This window comes from Colletotrichum godetiae (genome assembly GCF_030913485.1).
Source record: "Colletotrichum godetiae strain CBS 193.32 chromosome Unknown BDP55scaffold_1, whole genome shotgun sequence".
In the NCBI taxonomy this organism is placed as follows: Eukaryota; Fungi; Ascomycota; class Sordariomycetes; order Glomerellales; family Glomerellaceae; genus Colletotrichum; species Colletotrichum godetiae.
The window spans coordinates 911,714-928,277 of NW_026851249.1; the positions used below are offsets into that span (position 1 = coordinate 911,714).

The 16,564-nt window shown below is 52.7% G+C and overlaps 7 protein-coding genes across 7 annotated transcripts; 2 read left to right on the forward strand and 5 right to left on the reverse strand.

Annotated features, from left to right (window-relative positions):
• Window positions 1-973: 973 nt before the first annotated feature.
• Window positions 974-2,265, forward strand: BDP55DRAFT_722350 (uncharacterized protein; the record flags this gene model as incomplete). Its single annotated transcript, XM_060578592.1, has 3 exons — window positions 974-1,214; window positions 1,289-2,004; window positions 2,140-2,265. 3 exons carry the CDS (start codon window positions 974-976, stop codon window positions 2,263-2,265), a joined length of 1,083 nt encoding a protein of 360 aa, XP_060436852.1.
• Window positions 2,266-2,358: 93 nt separating this feature from the next.
• On the reverse strand, window positions 2,359-3,584 carry BDP55DRAFT_10036 (D-isomer specific 2-hydroxyacid dehydrogenase). The gene is made up of 2 exons (XM_060565288.1): window positions 3,502-3,584; window positions 2,359-3,436 (listed from the first exon to the last, which is right to left on the reverse strand). The coding sequence occupies exon 2, from the start codon at window positions 3,403-3,405 to the stop codon at window positions 2,461-2,463; it is 945 nt and encodes a 314-aa protein (XP_060436853.1). The 5' UTR covers window positions 3,406-3,436; window positions 3,502-3,584; the 3' UTR covers window positions 2,359-2,460.
• On the reverse strand, window positions 3,490-4,098 carry BDP55DRAFT_10032 (uncharacterized protein). Its single transcript, XM_060565287.1, has one exon. It carries the CDS (start codon window positions 4,057-4,059, stop codon window positions 3,610-3,612), a length of 450 nt encoding a protein of 149 aa, XP_060436854.1. The 5' UTR covers window positions 4,060-4,098; the 3' UTR covers window positions 3,490-3,609.
• A 1,331-nt stretch (window positions 4,099-5,429) lies between these two features.
• BDP55DRAFT_597779 (family 47 glycosyl hydrolase) lies at window positions 5,430-7,607 on the reverse strand (the record flags this gene model as incomplete). The annotated part of the gene is made up of 6 exons (XM_060571012.1): window positions 5,430-5,656; window positions 5,730-5,983; window positions 6,048-6,267; window positions 6,335-6,546; window positions 6,597-7,217; window positions 7,284-7,607. Coding segments are annotated over 6 exons (1,781 nt in total), but the record flags the coding sequence as incomplete, so codon positions are not given.
• A 452-nt stretch (window positions 7,608-8,059) lies between these two features.
• BDP55DRAFT_10045 (uncharacterized protein) lies at window positions 8,060-9,731 on the forward strand. The gene is made up of 2 exons (XM_060565289.1): window positions 8,060-8,891; window positions 8,948-9,731. The coding sequence occupies exons 1-2, from the start codon at window positions 8,545-8,547 to the stop codon at window positions 9,624-9,626; spliced, it is 1,026 nt and encodes a 341-aa protein (XP_060436856.1). The 5' UTR covers window positions 8,060-8,544; the 3' UTR covers window positions 9,627-9,731.
• A 42-nt stretch (window positions 9,732-9,773) lies between these two features.
• BDP55DRAFT_640516 (phosphotransferase enzyme family-domain-containing protein) lies at window positions 9,774-11,039 on the reverse strand. Its single transcript, XM_060573341.1, has one exon. The coding sequence runs from the start codon at window positions 11,026-11,028 to the stop codon at window positions 9,832-9,834; it is 1,197 nt and encodes a 398-aa protein (XP_060436857.1). The 5' UTR covers window positions 11,029-11,039; the 3' UTR covers window positions 9,774-9,831.
• Window positions 11,040-13,419: 2,380 nt separating this feature from the next.
• On the reverse strand, window positions 13,420-14,698 carry BDP55DRAFT_538805 (alpha carbonic anhydrase; the record flags this gene model as incomplete). Its single annotated transcript, XM_060567979.1, has 3 exons — window positions 13,420-13,753; window positions 13,809-14,494; window positions 14,555-14,698. The coding sequence occupies 3 exons, from the start codon at window positions 14,696-14,698 to the stop codon at window positions 13,420-13,422; spliced, it is 1,164 nt and encodes a 387-aa protein (XP_060436858.1).
• Window positions 14,699-16,564: the final 1,866 nt, after the last annotated feature.

A 16,564-nucleotide genomic window follows, 5' to 3' on the forward strand; every position in this document is an offset into this window, starting at 1 on the left:
AGGAAATCGAAGGGTTCTGAGTAAATCATAAAGAACTTGCTGCTTTAGAAAACGATGAAGGCCCCAAAAAGTAGGACCTTCGTCTGGAAGTTTCCCAACACAAGATTGCACTTAACTTGAAAAAGCACTTCTATACCATATAGGTAACATTTGATCTCAGCCAACTCTCTAATTACGGTTCCCAAGGTTGGCGCCCATTAGTATCATATCTCAGGTTACGATGATGCCACAGATTGAGACTAAGCGTGGATAAGGGGATACTTTGTTTGTCTTGCAAACCAAGTCATAGAGCCGAAAATGGATTTCTCGTGGTTAACCTACCTTACTTTGTCAACCCCAAGTGCCCGAACTCATAGGTACTTAGGTGAAGATCGAAAAGCGTCGTCTTCTTTCAACATTTCAGCAAATGCCTTTATCTGGAAGCTATGAATGAGAGGGTACTCAAACCAATGTTCATTTTCTTTTGTTAAGTTGAGGTTGTTGAACTCCATCAAAAATAACTCCTTGTGCCCTAGTACTTCACAATCAAGTGCATTATCAACATCTTACCATCTTCAGATTTTCACTCTTCTAAGGGGATTGAAAGAAAGAAGCATCTTCGGAAACTCCTCGTTTTAGATCTTCATCCACCCGGGAAGGAAACAACAGAGCCTGAGGTACTTCATATCACACGGCCGAGCAAAAGTCAGTCGGCGTCTACCTGATGACCTCAAGCTAGATAGGGGCTTTCCCCCCTCGCTATGGAAGCAGTGCGAGGAGCAGTCAGAGCTCCCTTCCTGCTCCCACGAAGTAGGAGAGAGGACCAAAACATAGCACTTGCCTCGAGTTTCTCGCACTTGCCTTATGGACTCTTCACCCCTCCATCTCGCCAGAATTCCTTCTTCCGCCACTCCCCCAATTTCAAGAAAAGTCATCGCAAAAATACTCCAAACTCGCAAAAACAATCATCGAGCACGCATTAATCGGGTACAAAATGGCGACCGAGAGCGAGGAAGAATGGAACATCGCTCTCGCAGCGGAACGGAGAGCGGACGTCGTCGAAGGAAGGTTGAAAAAGCTCAAGGTCCCTCGCAGATTTGGCATCGAACGCCTCCAGGCTGCGAAAGCTAAAGAAGCGACTAGATTACTGATAAGCCAGGGCCGCGAAAATGTTTCCACTGCATGGTTCGCCTGGTTTGTGGACTTTGAGGTTTGGGACTTTATCCATGAGAAGTGTTAGTACCATCGCACCGGTTCTCCCATACATCAAGCTCGAGATCTTCTGCTGACATTCTTCGAAAATGCATAGTCGCTAAAAATGGTGACCACGAGACGTTCCCGTGGGTTGACCTCGAACCCGCCGTGAAGCCTGTGACCCCCGAAGACGCCTCTGCCTGGTGTAACGGCTTGAAGGACGCCATCAAGCAACGGTACTACCTCCCCACCTTGGAGCGCAAGAGATTGGGTCTTTCCCTGATGAAGCCGGAGCCTACCCTTTTACGTGACACCGACGAAGCCACTGTGGCTTTGCGTCAAGAGATCTGGAACAACGTCTTTCCTGGAAGAGAGCATCCCCACAGCAAGGCTTTCGAAGCCGTCATCCCTTCTGCCGTTAAGATGTCCTCGGACTTGAACTGGAACGTATTGCAACATCAAAATCGTTTACCAGATGCAGTCTGCTTCTTCACGGTCGGACGAGTCCACCGTCGTGGTCGTTTTGCTATGGCGCTTGTTCTCGGATACAATCCCGGTGTCATCGACAATGAAGCGAATAGATTGATTTTGGCCAAGGCCTACGATGTTGTCTTGAACTGGGCTCAGGTAATCGTAATCACCGGCAAAAGCATAAAGCTTACTAGAGCCTTCAAGGGTTTCGGCCTGCGGGACCCAGACCTTGATCGTGATGGAGAGGATACACGCATGGGAGGAATGGAAGAAAACACGGAGCTCACGCAGGACGACTTTTGCGTCGAGGAGTTTGACGTGATGCCGTTGAATTCTGTCGCAGATTACGCTGTCTTCCGGGTGAGTGAATGGCTTCAACAGGAGGTGGGCCGCACTCCGGCAGAGGACCGTTGCCGATTGCTCCGGGATTGATGCCAGCTTGAAGATGGCAAATTCCACCAGAACCTCGAGGGGATGACTCGAGATGCACTGCAGAAGGCTTGCCATGAAGCATGGATGGGCAAGACTCATGACTGGAAGGAAACCTTGGACATCACCGTGTGGTCATGGGCCGAGGAAGTGTACTGGGCGAAAAGGATCGCGGAACCTTTCGACTCTTGAAGGAGATGGTACACGACTGACGGAGAGAGATCACTCAGAGCATGGTAGTCTGGTGGTGGTTGGACAGGGGGTGAAAAGGACATTGTACAAGTAGAACTCGGGAATCATGAAGGCCGTTTTGTATTCAGTGTTGTATCAATCATGTCTATTATTCAACAACCACGCTTTCCGTCCATTTCCAAAAGCCGCCATACCTCAGATGACATTCTTCAATGATTGACTAGCACGGAACCGCCTCAAGTTGTACGCAATCAACGCCTCAGCACCCTGCGGCCGACCACCAGCAGCGTGCGGTGAGACAACCACATTCGGCGCCTTCCACAGCCGGCTCGACTCAGGCAACGGCTCCGTAACGAACACATCCAACGCCGCACCGCCAACCTCGCCCGCCTCGAGCGCATCCACAAGCGCTTCCTCGTCGATGGAGGTACCGCGGCCGACGTTGATGATCCACGCGTGCTTGGGCAGCTGCTTGAGGCGCGCGGCATTCAAGGCGTTCTTGGTGGAGTCTGAGCCGGGCAGGATCATGACGAGGGCGTCCGTCTCCGGCAGCAGCTCGGCGAGCTTGTCCTCGCCGTAGATCTCGACGCCGTCGCGGATGCCCGCGCTGCGCGCGACGCCCTTGACCTGGGCGCCGAGGCCGCGGAGGTGCGGGGTGAGCGACTTTGCAATGTTGCCAAAGCCCCAGATCAACACGCGGGCGTCGCGGAGGGTGGTGAAGGCGTTGGCGGGGCGGTCGGGCTGGGGTCCGCCGAGGTGAGCGGGCCACTTGGACTGGAGCTGGTAGTCGCGCATCTCGTAGAAGCGGCGGGCGGCGTTGAGGAGGAGGCCGAGGGCGTGCTCTGCGACGGTGTGGTCGTGGAGGCCTGATCCCGTGGTGACTGTTACCTTTGAGGTGTCGAAGCCGGCGCTGAGGACGTCGTTGGGGCCGGCGGCGAGGGATTGGATCCACTTGATGTTCTTGAGGCGGGCGGCGGCGTCCTTGAGGTTGTCGGCTGAGTTTGTCCAGGTGACGAGGATCTCGGCGTCTGTGTGCTCCTCGGGGATGGTGGTCTTTACATCGTAGGGGACGAGATCGACGGAGAAGCCCTGGAGGCTGTCGACGTCGAGCTTGAGGGAGGTGGGGTAGAGGAGCTTCATAGTTGTGACGTGTGTGGAGGGTTTATGAGATCTAGAAGATGAGATGTCAGTGATTTGGTCCCAATTGGAAGCTCGGGGAAGCACAAAAGGCCTTACATTATGAGGGATAGGAGAGAATAATCTGAATACTGAAGAGATCGTGAAGAAACATCAAAGAATGAGACCGTCTGGAAGAAATGAGCGAGGGGTCACGTCTGGTTTTACCTAACCTCGGGGCAAGGCATACCGATGACGGAGAGACCGCGATCCAATAAAACACAATGCGCTCGACAGCTTTCGTGTAAGCGGGGGTGAATGGATATCCATGAACCATGGACGGGTTGGATGGGGTGGGATGGTGGGGGAACAGCACCAAATCCGCACCAGGTTCCACTCGACGACATCAAAAAAACGAAGCCATCCGCTTGTCGTTGGCGTCGTCAAGGTGGGGGAGGAGGCGGGGGAGGGGAAAGAACCCCGAACTTGGTTGCTGACATGATCCCAGGAGCCATTTGCGTGATGGCACTCAAGAAGAGGAAGAAGAAGAAGAAGAAGAAGAAGAGGCCCCCCTCGTTGCCCCTCTACCTCTACGTAGAGACTTCCAGAGCCCAAATTTACCCAGATGGTCCAAACTAAAGTAGCGCATTGCATGTACACGGTACTGACTCGTCTCATAAACCCGCAACTTTCTGCGTAGCAACACGTGTAGACGTGGAGTTGAGTTCGGAGAAATTTGCTACTATTGGACGAAAGCGTGACCATGGACCAAATTCAGCGGCTATTGAGCGGCATAAACACCGATAGTTGCGGCAACTCACCGGATACTTTACCGTTCCATATCCGCCGGCGAAACGCCTCTTTGGGGGGTACCGGGGCGTTGGCTCTTTTTTTTTTCTTTTTTCTTTTTTGAGATGACATCGTCTGGTCGTGTGATTTGCGAGTGCTCTGAATCTTATTGTGGCTATCGAAAAGTCAACTCCAGATTCCCTTGCGGCTTTTGATCGAATTTCTGATTGCCGTCAGTCGGTCTGACGTCTCGATGTCTGTCTCCAACGAGTTTCGGAGAACTTTCTGGAGTACCCCAACCTTGAATAAAGGCCTTGGCAATGGCTTTCGGTTCGGAACCGAAAGCTTGAACGCCATGAAGATTTTCTGGTTCAAATAGCTTGGGTTGATAGCCGAATTCCGACATGCGCGATGATGCACTACATTCAGTCGGATCCAACATCATCTAGCTCCCTGGCTCCCTAGCTCCCTAGCTCCGCGGAACCGAGTGGGGTATTGTCTCCAACCATCGCTTTCTACATACGGGGAAGAAACTCAAACAAGGGCGAGCAATACCCATTGATGACTCTTAAGCCGAGTTTTAAGCAGTCCGGGTATATTTTCAAATTCGGCTTGAAAACGAGTGCGAGATACTCTGCGGTTCCCTTTTGAGTTGGTGCCAAAAAATAGCAAGTAATGCTCGGGAGCGACGTGAAACTCCAGATTTAAGTGTTGTTGTGGACTAAGTTTTTGAAGTATTTCCTCTTCCCAATGAACCTATATCGTTGAAGTTGGCAAAATCTCGGTGACTGGGCTTTTTGTCACTTGCCGAGCTCCTAGCAGGAACTGAGGAGATCTTATTACCCCAAACCTCCATCACTAACAACACAGGCAGTCATATTCGGCCTAACTAGAGTCCTCCCAATCCTCACACAGATGGGCATTCCTATGGGGCTGTAATCCGGTAAATCGACTTGATAAATATCACAAACACTGCGAGGTCTGGAATGAGCAGCACTCATCCAGAGTCAAGCTCTAAATTAAGACTATTTGTGGTCATAGATGATAGGCTACTAGAGGTGCGTATCTCGTGGGGCTAGCATCAGGAGAGGACGCATGACATGATGAACATATTACATGGTATCGAGGAACATCGACATATGCAACATTGCTTAATTTGGTTTTATTCTTTGTTTAAAAGTTTCTGTGCTCTAAGTCATTCATTTGCCGCTTCCTCTACACCTTTCGCTCGCTATCTTCTATCCCCAGTGGCGGAGCTCGCACTCTCATGGCTGGAGTCATTGATACCTTACTTTACATAACTCTGAGATATAAGAGACGATCTACAAATGGCTAATCATCTCGGCAGTCTTTCCCAACCAGTCTTCAAAGAACTCCTTGGCGTGAATCTCGGCAGAGGATGCGCTTCCGTATTGAAGACGACCTCTGTCAATGGCATATAGTCTACCGGCGAGAACAGCAAGTATAAGTATTTCAGAGTCTCGGCCTGCAGTCGGCAACGTCAGCTCGATATCAACTTTGTGGGTAACTTTTAATCAATTGATTTAGGCACGACTTACCAGCCAAAAAGACTCCATGTTGTCCCTTGTTGTCGCAGGCACCGTCCGCACATCATTCAGACTAGTGTACCCCTCTCCGTCGGGCACCAGAGTATGCTTCTGAAACGACTGGAAGATCTTCCAGCCCCATTCTCGGTACATGGAGTTGCCAGTGATGCGGTACATCATGAACAGACTCTCTACTGTCTCGGGCCTTTGCAGGTTGTGAGCGTCAAGAGGCTTGATGATGAAGTCTTTCTTCCATTTCGACAGTGCTATGCATTTTATCAGCATAAGGCCTCTTTGCTTGGGAAGGTGGTGAGAAAGACGACGACGTACCACTGCTTTCTTTGCGCAGCCATCTATCGCCGGGCCGGGGCTGTAAGTCCGCTTCACTAGCGTTGAACCACGCAATCTCGGGGGCGAGACCCGTGTCAGTGACGGCGTACATGCCCCAGCAGGTGTTCATGATCTCGATTGCAAGTTCGATGTCGTCTTCATGCTGCTGTGTCCAGCCCGGGTCGCGACGGGCTTCCGCAAGGGACCGCCCTTCTGTTGCCTGTCACGATGAAGTTTAGCCGGCACATCCCTATAAAATGATACAGTGAGAGACGTGAGAGACTCACAGCCATGGCGATTGTGCCCGGAATGAAGCAGACGAGATGATCCATCTTGGGAGAAAGCGCTCCTCCCACACCGTTAGGAAGCTCCGCGACGAACTTCAGCGCTGCATTCCGCGTTGTAGTGATGAGGTGTTTTGCGATGCCGCCCAAAGCGTCGTCCCACATGTCGCGGTAGATAGCTTCGCCTGTTTGGAGGTACTGCTTCGCAAGGTACTCTATAGGGTATCAATCTCAGGGTAGCTCGTAAAGGGGTGCTTGCTCCTACCATAGTACGAGTCACCTCGACTTCCGAGCCGAATCTCCCTCGTCGTGAACTGTCCGTGGCTTGGATGTACGAAGATGGGAAGTAGACCGCCCTCCATCTTCTGGTCATCCAGCACCTTCATGACGCGCTCTGCTTTCTTCCAGTAGATGTCGTTCCCAGTCAAGTGAGAGAGGTACTTCATCTCAAGCTGCACGGTAGCAGCCTCAGCTGTAGACGATGCCCCACCATCTACATGCGAGACGATGCCCTCCCTCTTGCCGATATTGACACTCGCATACGGGATCCCAGAGTTGGAGTCAAACGCGACCAGGAGCCGGTCTGCTAGATCGATTGCCTTGGAGAGGTAGACGGAGTCTCTCTTGGAAGCGGCATGCGGCAGCTGGGTCGAGAGATAGTGTGCCGAGAGGAGACCGCCCAGCATGCGGATTGTGGTCTCAAAGGTGTTAACGTCTTGGTCTTGATCCCAGGTCAGGCTGCGGTGCAGCCACCTTCGGGCGTCGGCGAGGGGCTGGGTCAGATTCATGAGCATCATCGTGTCCAGGCTGTCGACGATGATCCAGCCTAAGCCCTTGGGGGACATGTTTTCTCCTCTCTTGGACAGGGGATGAAAGACATCATTGCCTTGGAAAGAGTCGATAGGTTAGTTGCGTTCGGACGATGTGAAGATTTACATGTAGATCAACTTACCCCATGCGTGTTTCTTGTAGGCATTCCAGCTTGTCAAAAACGTATCTCTCACTTCCTCTCTTCTGTCGTCCCAATCGACGAACTGGCCCTGCGGGCTGTACTGCGTGTGCCCGAGAGCATTATCAGAGAAGTATCCTCTAAAGCATACGACAAGTATTCCAGAGATGAAAGCGCCAATGAGGACATTGCGTATCCTCCGTTTCAGTGAATTCTTTCTCTCGTTGGACAACTGTATGGCGATCCGAGTATTGCGACCAGCCGAACCAGCGGCCTTGGATCGTGTAGGTGAGCTGCGGCTTCGTCGATTCGGTGAGGAGCCCATCGTGGTGTTTTTTTTTGTTTTTTTGTTTTTTTTGTTTTTTTTGCTGCGATCAACGAGCGTGTTTGATTCAGGACCATTCGACCGTTCTACCAGACCGCAATGAAGGGGAATCGGTCTCATTGAAAAGGACCGGAGGGATGGACATGTCCTCCAATTCAAAACCAACAATCAGAAGCGCCAGGGCTTAGCGCCCTGGGCCTTGCCTGCAGGCTGGGAAGAGGTACCCGATGAACAACGACACCAACGGGCGCTAAATTGCAACCATGTTCCAAGGATGAAAGAGGAAGTTTCCTCGGGAGTTCGCTTTCAGGCATTGTAAGGAGACAACAAGCGCCTTGCCATTCAATTGGATACCAAAGAGTTGGTGACGACCTGATTAAATCTTGGCATCGCGAGATCTCACGATGTCCATTCGCCGGGGTTCCACAAAAATGCACGATGTTGGAAGTCGTTACGGATATTCGGGGATTCTTCCTGTCTTGTGCCGCGCGCTACGCTTGGGCAACTGCGGCCGTAAGACTCACAATCTTTGCACCGCTTGTTGTCCGTTCTGGGTCCTTGTTTTTCGAAATGCGCAAGCGCTGGACATTTTCTTCAGAAACTACCTCAGGCCAGGCCAAATTATGGCCTTCATCCACAATGCAAGCAAAGATGAACCCCCTGTCGTCTAAACGTGGGAATCGAAGTCGGAACCAACAAAGAAAGACAGCGCAATCTTGGAGGGACCCATCATGTGAAAACGATGCAAGAGTGCCAACATGCCAGTTCCATCGGTTTGGAAGGCAAGCGGGCGTTCAGCCTTCAGTATCGGCAGCAGATAGATCAACTTCGCCTTCGTCGAATCCTCTGAAAGAAAGCCCTGAGCAACTTCATCATCTTTCCCCCCTCATCATCACTATCTCAACATATGGATAACACAGCTTGGAGGCTTCGGTGACAATGGCGACAGCATATCCCGCTGTGACAGACGAAAACGGCACCGTCACGTCCTTCATAGCGCTCCCGACCACCTTCACACCACCGACGAGCTGTTCGACAATCTACCGCCTCAACGGCTTCTCCCTCGCGGCGTATGACCCAGGTTACGGCCTCGGTATTGACGCCAGAGTGAAATGTGCCCCGCCAGCAGTCACGACGTGGTGGGAACAAGGTCGTCTAGGCCTCAACTCTGGCGAGGGCCATACTGCTATTAGTATCGGGCCTCTGGTATGTCCTGAACGATGGGCTACGGTTGCGACTTCGGTCAAGAACGGCACCAGCAGTACACTTGCCATGTGCTGCCCACGGTGAGTATCATCGATGCTTTTCTGGAGGGCTTTTAGATACTGATACGTCGCCGTAGAGACTACACTCTGATCGGAAACATTCCTGGATTGGTTGAAGGAGACTGCCGTTCGGATCTCCTATCTGGAGCGGTGATTACCTACGCGGCGACGTCCGCTCCTAACACTCTGAGCTGGAAAATGGTGACATCAACTCTCACACAGCCGGGCTTCGTCGGTGCTATTGCAGTACTAGGTTGGACTTTCGGGGAGACAGCAGCCGCTTCAACAGCAAGCATCACCGGGACTGACGCAACTCCATCCGCCACAGACGCAGTCAACAGCATTATCCCCGCCCTTCCTCGCAAAACCGCATCAACCATGACACGTTCGCCCTCGGCACCAACGTCCACGCCCGAGCCCACAGGTCTCCCGTTGTCTACCACTGTCGGAGTCGGCGTAGGCGCTGCGGTAGGGGTCATCGCGCTGGTCATCCTCGGATTATATGTGCGGCGCAGGAAGCGCAGACAGAAGCGGCTGGTAGAAGAGACTGCACCGGACGTTGAAGAGCATCATGCAAGGCCTCTCGAGCCGGACAAATTCACGTCTCCTACTCCACAGTATCATGAACTCTACGTTCATCAGCACGAAAGGCACCGTCGAGAAGTGACAGAGTTGCCTGTTCCACAGTACTTTGCTGAGCTGGATGGAAGCAGGCCTGCGTCGAGGCTAGCTGAGTTTGGCCGGGTCAGAAGGTGAAGGCGTGATGTTTGAACAAGAGCTTTAGAAATCAGGGAGTCATGAAGCAGAGGTGGAGTCATTTTTGGCCATCTTATGGGGATAGCATTGGTGTTATTCGTCTTGTAGGGTTCTTTTCTATGCGTAGATGATGTAAGAGATACCTTGATCATAATGTAATAGTTGAAATGCGACTTCTAATTGTAAACATCTAACATGATACCGATCATAGCTCTAGCTTCGTCAACTCACTCTCCAAACTCACCCTCCACGCTCTCGCCTTCTCCCCCTTCTCCCTAGGACAAACCTCACAAATCGCCCTCGTAAAGTTCACAACTCTCTGCACCGTCTCCTGGACGCCCTTGTAAGGCCAGCCAGCCACAACCTCAACCTCAACTCCCTTCTCCCGACAAACCTCCCTCGCCCACCCCCTCATTCTCTCCCTCTCCGCCTTCGCAACCATCTCATCATCCCCTCCGCCCCAAGGAAACAAGAACGCATTCGGCGGATCCCACCTCGGTCCGGGCACCACGCCGCCAAACTCCCAATCCAATATCCCCGTCACCGTGCCGTCCTTATCAACCATGACGTTAGCAAGATGCAGGTCCCGGTGCGAGAGAACAAACAGCGTATCATCCATCTCATCCGCATGAACCCCAACATACTCCCGATACGCCTCCAACCGCGGCATGAGATCCCTCATCCACTCCAGCGAAGCATGCCTCCCAATCGCATAGACATACTTCTCAACACTCTTATCAAGAAGCTCCGCCCACCCCGAAAACGCACCTTGAGCAGGATTCAACGTCTTCGGCGTCTCCCCATCCCAATACATTCTAATCTCAGGCTCCATCCAAAACCACTCATCCACGACCGGGCCCGGCACAATCTCCCCCCCATCACCGACCCTCAACCCGCCAACATGCCTCCACACGCCCCTCGACCTCTCCCACAACTCCGCAAGAAACCCCACAAGCTGCTCAACAAGCCTCCTTCTCGCATCCTCTCCCATCTCCCAAAACACCTTATCCGCACTACACCCAGGGACCCGTTCTAACAACGTAAACTCATACCCCAGCACATTCGCACACGAGGAATCCCAGCGTAGTACGGCGGGGACCGGGACGGAGGTGTGCTCGCGGACCCAGCGCATCATGGCGACTTCGTTTTCTGTTTTGATGTGTGGGAGGTGGGGGCCTGCTATGCGGAGAACGAGGGTTGTTGTGCCGTCTGCGTTGGGACGTGCTGGTGCGAGGTAGGCGGCGGCAGACGGGGGGAAGTGGAGGAGGTAGATGCTGTGGAAGGCTGCTGTTACTGATAGGGGCTCTGTGTGGGTTGGTGGTGGGAGTTGAAGGGAGGTTGTAAAGGCGAGGAGGCGGGTTGGTGTGAAGAGGGGTGGGAGGTGTGCCGCGGGGTCGACCATCCTGAGAGTTCTCGGGCTTGGGTTCTTGTAATTCTGGTGATTTTACTATTAAGGCGGAATATGTCTGCTTGAGAGAAACACAGAGTCGCGCTCGTGAGTCTTTATATGCTCTCTTCTAATCGAACTCTTCCTTCAGCCTTCCTAAAATTCGAAAACTTGCCTTCTCGATGAATCGTCAGTGGAAGGAAATATTGATGCGAAGTAAGCGCTACCGTCCCGGCCCCATACCTCTAACCAATACCGGGCCCGGCGCCGATGGCCAGGCCCACTTTTCCCGATGAGCCATCGTGCATCACCCGCCCACCGGCTACGCTTGCAAGGAAGTCGCTCCATTAACTACAACTGCCATCTATCCGTATCACAATGCGAGATCAAATATCATAGATGGCCAAAGTGTCGTCCCTCCTCTTCCAAATCATCATACAACGATATCAGCAATGCAAGAACGCCTCGCCGCTTCCTGCGTTGTTGCCAGCCTTACGATTCTCCCCTCAGAGCCCAGCCACGCGGGTTGAGATATGATAGAGCTATTTACCAAACCTATAGAAAGATAAAAGAATGAGCCAGGGAGCAAAGACTAGTGTGCTTCTAGGCGACCCGGGGCTTCTTCTAGAAAGCTCTAGCTACAGACAGGTATCTAACCCATGAAGTCCCAGATTGGATATCTCTGTCCTTTCTGGACGGGCAAATTACTCATAATTGTATGCCATTGCCCTCAGTAACATTCTGTATATACCGTCCCTTTATTCCCAAGATAGAGAGCAACGATACTTTGCTAGTACCTGAACTGATATCCGACAATGTTAAAGCTACGTCTTCCCTTCGATATATGAAACCATCAACTGCATTGAGTCCACGCCAGAGCAGTGATGCGCATCTGCCGAGGGAAAGATTTCGTGGGTGCACTGCTGTGTCTTCATTGCACCAAGAACACGATCGAACTCTCCTTATATACTACCCTCTACCACAAGAACCCCATGCAAAAGCAAATTCCATCCGCGTCAACTTCAGCGGCCGCTGTTCATCAACATAGGGCACTCTAGTTACCTCATCGTCTTCACTTACCTTTAGGTACTTAAACCTTGTTTCCAATGCAAACGTTCAATCTAACCGCTACAAACACAACACACCCCAAGCAAAACACCCGACACCTTGGTCCTTGGCCCCCAAAATATCCTCCAAAAGCAGCACGTCCCCCCAACACACCACGTGGGAAAAACATCGTCACCGGCCAGCCGGCACCTTTTCTTAATCCTCCTTCTTCTCCCCCCTTTCGCAATCACCCCCACTTGGGACATTGAGGGTGCCGAACCGACCGACCCGGACCGGCGCATCAGTGCCTTTCCTGTCCAGCCACCACGACTCACGTCTCTAAAACCCTCAAACACCAAGCACAGTTCCTCTCAATAGTAACCTAGCCTATCCTTGCGAGCCAAACGCGAAAACGGGCAGACATACACCAAGGAGCATACTTTAGATAAAGCGGCGCATAACAGATCTCAAAAAAAGCCGCGCAATCAATCAGTAGCCGCCAAGCCGGCCACCAAGAGCGTTTAATAAGATGCGCTCTGCACGGAACCTTCTCCCTTTTATCAATCAAGTACACTGCAGCTCTTGAAGTGTCTTGAACCTTCTCCCAGATTGATTAGATTCAAAGCATGACAATGACGCTTCTATTTTCACCTACCTTGGTATCTTGGCCAAACACCAAGAGCTTTCTCTTGATGGGTACATCTTCGCCCGTGATCTACGTGGGAACCTCGTCCTCGTCAACTCGGAATTCCCGACACAACATTCACCTGGATCCCGGCGTCGGGACACATGGTCACCTGAACTACTCCGTGGGTGCGATAAGCTGCAGTTGACTCGTGTTACTTTTTGTCTCTGTCTATCTATCTATGCCCATCTTATCATTATTCACCATTATGCTTCTTGACTCAGTATACTGCTATGCATTGGGACTCCAGAGCCCCGTGGTATCTCCCCCACTGTCCACTGTCTCGATATCGTTCTCTGCACTTGGGCCTATTGGGACTGGGCGTCGAAGAGGCATCGGTAATTACAGATCAACCCACATGCCACACAGACAAGTAAAATCCAAAGACAAGTGCCCAGGTACAACTTTCCATCAATTAGTCATGTCTGTACAAATGCGCGCAGCTGGCTGGTGTTAAGGTTATCTTGTCCCAACTGCAAATGCATCGCCCGAGGACTGCTTTTCCGTCGGCCATCCTCCATCCATCGGCATGCCACCAGGGTACACGTGAACTCAAAACAGGCATCGAGCATCCTTGCACATCCTGGCCCAGCCTACTGCGTCAGCTGAGTCGCAATGGTTCTTCGCGACACTGATTCTTTCGCTGTCCTCGTCGACTGCCGGCTACAGATCATCTAAGCGTGAGCGGCCGGGGCGGCGACGGGAGCAGCTTCCTTGGCAGCCTCAGCAGCGGGGGCGGCGGGCGCAGCGGCAACGGGAGCAGCGGCAACAGGAGCAGCGACAGCGGGAGCAGCAGCAATGGGGTTGGCAATGTTGGCGGTAGTCAGACTCTGCTGGGCGACCTGGATGATGTTGGCCTGGCCGAGGGTGTTCTGGGGGAATCGGGCGTTGAAGCCAATGACATCGCGGACGGCAGTGAAGGTTTGGGGCTGGACCATCAGACGTTGAGTTGAGACGAGCCATTGAACACCCTCGGAGCAAGGAGGAGTGGTGAGGGAACCCATGTAGCTGCAAATGAGTTAGACATTGGAAACCAAAGGAGATTGACAAACACGGATCCTACCTCTGGAAGCTACCGGCGGAGAGCAGGGTAACAACTTCTTGCATGTTCAGCGCGCCAGTCTTGGTGACGGTACCGGGCTCCTTGATGGCATCGAGGGAAGAGAAGACAGTCTCAAGCAGGTTGGAAGAAGCAGCCTCGGCCTTGATAGGGTTGGTTCCCATCGCGGGGATAGCCTTCGGAGCCTCGGCCGCCGCTTCAGTAGCAGCGCGGCGGGCCAGCTTGGTGCGACGCTCGGCAGTGGCGTTTCCTCCAGCGGGAGCAGCTTCGGCAACAGGAGCAGCCTCAGCGACCGGGGCGGCGGGGGCAGCAGCGGCAGCGCCCTGCTCCAAGTCGATGTAGGTACCAATGACAGCAATCTCCTGGTTGGCACCCTCGAAGACCATGTGCATCTCCATAGCCATGCTCTTTCCGGCATCGAGATGCTCGCTAGGCAAGTGGAAGTGGAACTGCTGCAGGGTGAAGTTGCTGCCTCCAACTTGCATCGATCCACCCTTGGCGATAACCTCGACGGTGGTTCCCAGGTTCTCGAACTCGGTGCCCTCGGCCATGTCGGGGATCTCGAGGTTGATGGAGCTTCCGGGGAGAACGTTGAAGGAGCCGGCGACCATGTCGATAGGGGATTGGGTGGTTCCCGTGGCGCACAGTTGGTTGGCAGTAGTATCCAGAGCGACCCAGTTCAAGGGGCCCTTTGAGAAATCGTTAGTCTTGGATATCTATCTAAACTCTTGTGAAAATATACCACTTACATTGCTGCCGGTATAAGCAAAGTTGTTGACCTTGACCTTTCCCTCCTCAGCGCGAGGATCCAAGTGAGTTCCGTAGGCGCACGAGGCCAGGACCTGAGAGATGGAGGCGGCGAAGAAGCCGAAGGTGATGAGACGGGAAGACATAGTGATAGAGGTAGGATACGGGACCAGCGCGTTGGGGGCCTACAAAGGATCGAAGGAAGGGAAGAATAGAAGCGAGTTACAAAAAAGTAGATTATTGAAGGGAAAAATGTATGACCAGCCCTCTAGGGGAAGAAACGAAACGAACGGGAAAGGAAGTTAAAGGTGAAGAAAAGACAGATGATGAAGATGAGAAACGAGATGAGCCGAGAGAAGGATTATGTTTGCGTCAAGATGGCATGATGTCTATATACTTTGGATCTGTAAGACTGGAGTCGAGGGCTGGCTATCGTGACGATCTACCTCACAGGTCCAAGAATAGCATCAATAGGCAAGAACCCATGCGAAGATGGCCGGGGCGGATAAGCAGCGAGGGACGGAATCATGGTGAGGATCTTGGCGTGTGCTTCATCCAGGGTGTTGAGGAGCAGTGAGAGGCTCAGAAGGAAAAAGAGAACGGGTTGATGAATGAGGTTGAGGGTTCCCTGTGTGTTTGGGGATGAGCGCCTCCGTTTCCCATGGTATCGCGGGCGTGTTTCTGGCGCAGAATGGGAGGGGGCTTTCAAGTTTCTCCATCCAATGCGACTGCATGTCATCTGGAATATGGACCAGGATTGATCATCGAGGACAAGCGGCCAAGGCCGGGCGAGGCTATTGAGACGGAGGAGGAAGAGGGCCGTTTGGACAAGAAGAGCGGAAGCCAGGGCCCTGTGACCCTGGTCGAGTTGACAGGATGGGAGCCCGTCGCCAGGGTGAAACTGCCAGGCTCCGGAGGGTTGGACGGGGTGTGGGGAATATGGCCACTTTGTGATTTTGGTGCTTGGCCAAGTCAACGGCTGTAGACAAGACCCCTGCGGTGCGCGTTCCACGAGTCTCCATGTGGGAGTTGAAGTGAGGGCTGGGAGAGAAGCGCTGGTTCGGACGGAGACGAAGCCCCCTTCCCAAAGATCATCTTAGCGGTGATCTTCTTGAGACGACCAGCTGGATATCAACACCATCATGCTCGATGATGCTGAATGAAGGCATTCACCCAAGTAATCTCCAAGAAGCGGGAGGATGGCTAAAAATAAGCATTTGGAAGGATCGACGACAAGAGCGGCTTTGGCCAAGTCGAAGTCGGAAGAATATGCGGGAGTGATGTCTAGGAGAAGACGGGAGTCAAGAGTTGAGGCTCTTTGTCCAAGAGGCCGAGCAATGCATCCAAGAGAATACCAAGAGCTTGGAAGGCGGGGAGCAGCACTTGCCACTGCCCCAGCACGAGACTCAGGCACGATGGAAGGTGCCATGGCAAGGTGGGCCATTGGTACGTATCTCTCGGACTTTCCCTGGACCACGTGTAACAGGCTGGTTGAGAAGGAAAGGAAGGGACTGCTCTTTGCTGAGTTATCCGTGCTTGCCTACCTGGGAGGTATCCGCATGTGTCTCCTTCCTCGACTAGGTAAGGGCGTTAGAGATGTAAAGAAAAGATGGTAGGTGCGATGCCTGCGGTAAGGTATGGTCTGGGTAGCAACTTCAGGGCAAGGTATCCCCAAGCCTGCTCTTTCCTTCCGTCTTAGGGACGCACATCCGTAGGTAGGTAGGCACCTAGGTAAGTCAGGTAAGGTGAGCCTGGTAGAGCTGTAAGGAACCATCTAGTCGTTCCTGCTCTACTCGTACGCGTGGCAGCTATGGCAAGAGTAAGGTAATGGCAAGAAGCAACCAGGGATGAGGCCGCCGTCAGAAAAAACCTTGTTCACCATTGGTAGCGCTCTAAACCTTAACAGCCTTTAAGCCATGCACAACCTCCTGCTCTTGCCTGTCTCTGTCACGCTGAGTCTGTTCGGACGACACATGGGCATTCGGACCCGCTTTTCCCAACCGTCACCGCGT

Bases quoted from the DNA above. Each gene is read 5' to 3' on its own strand.
- BDP55DRAFT_10036 (XM_060565288.1), bottom strand. From the start codon at position 3,405: ATGAAGCTCCTCTACCCCACCTCCCTCAAGCTCGACGTCGACAGCCTC.
- BDP55DRAFT_10032 (XM_060565287.1), bottom strand. From the start codon at position 4,059: ATGAGACGAGTCAGTACCGTGTACATGCAATGCGCTACTTTAGTTTGG.
- BDP55DRAFT_10045 (XM_060565289.1), top strand. From the start codon at position 8,545: ATGGCGACAGCATATCCCGCTGTGACAGACGAAAACGGCACCGTCACG. The intron at 8,892-8,947 runs GTGAGTATCATC...ACGTCGCCGTAG, and splicing joins CTTGCCATGTGCTGCCCACG to AGACTACACTCTGATCGGAA.
- BDP55DRAFT_640516 (XM_060573341.1), bottom strand. From the start codon at position 11,028: ATGGTCGACCCCGCGGCACACCTCCCACCCCTCTTCACACCAACCCGC.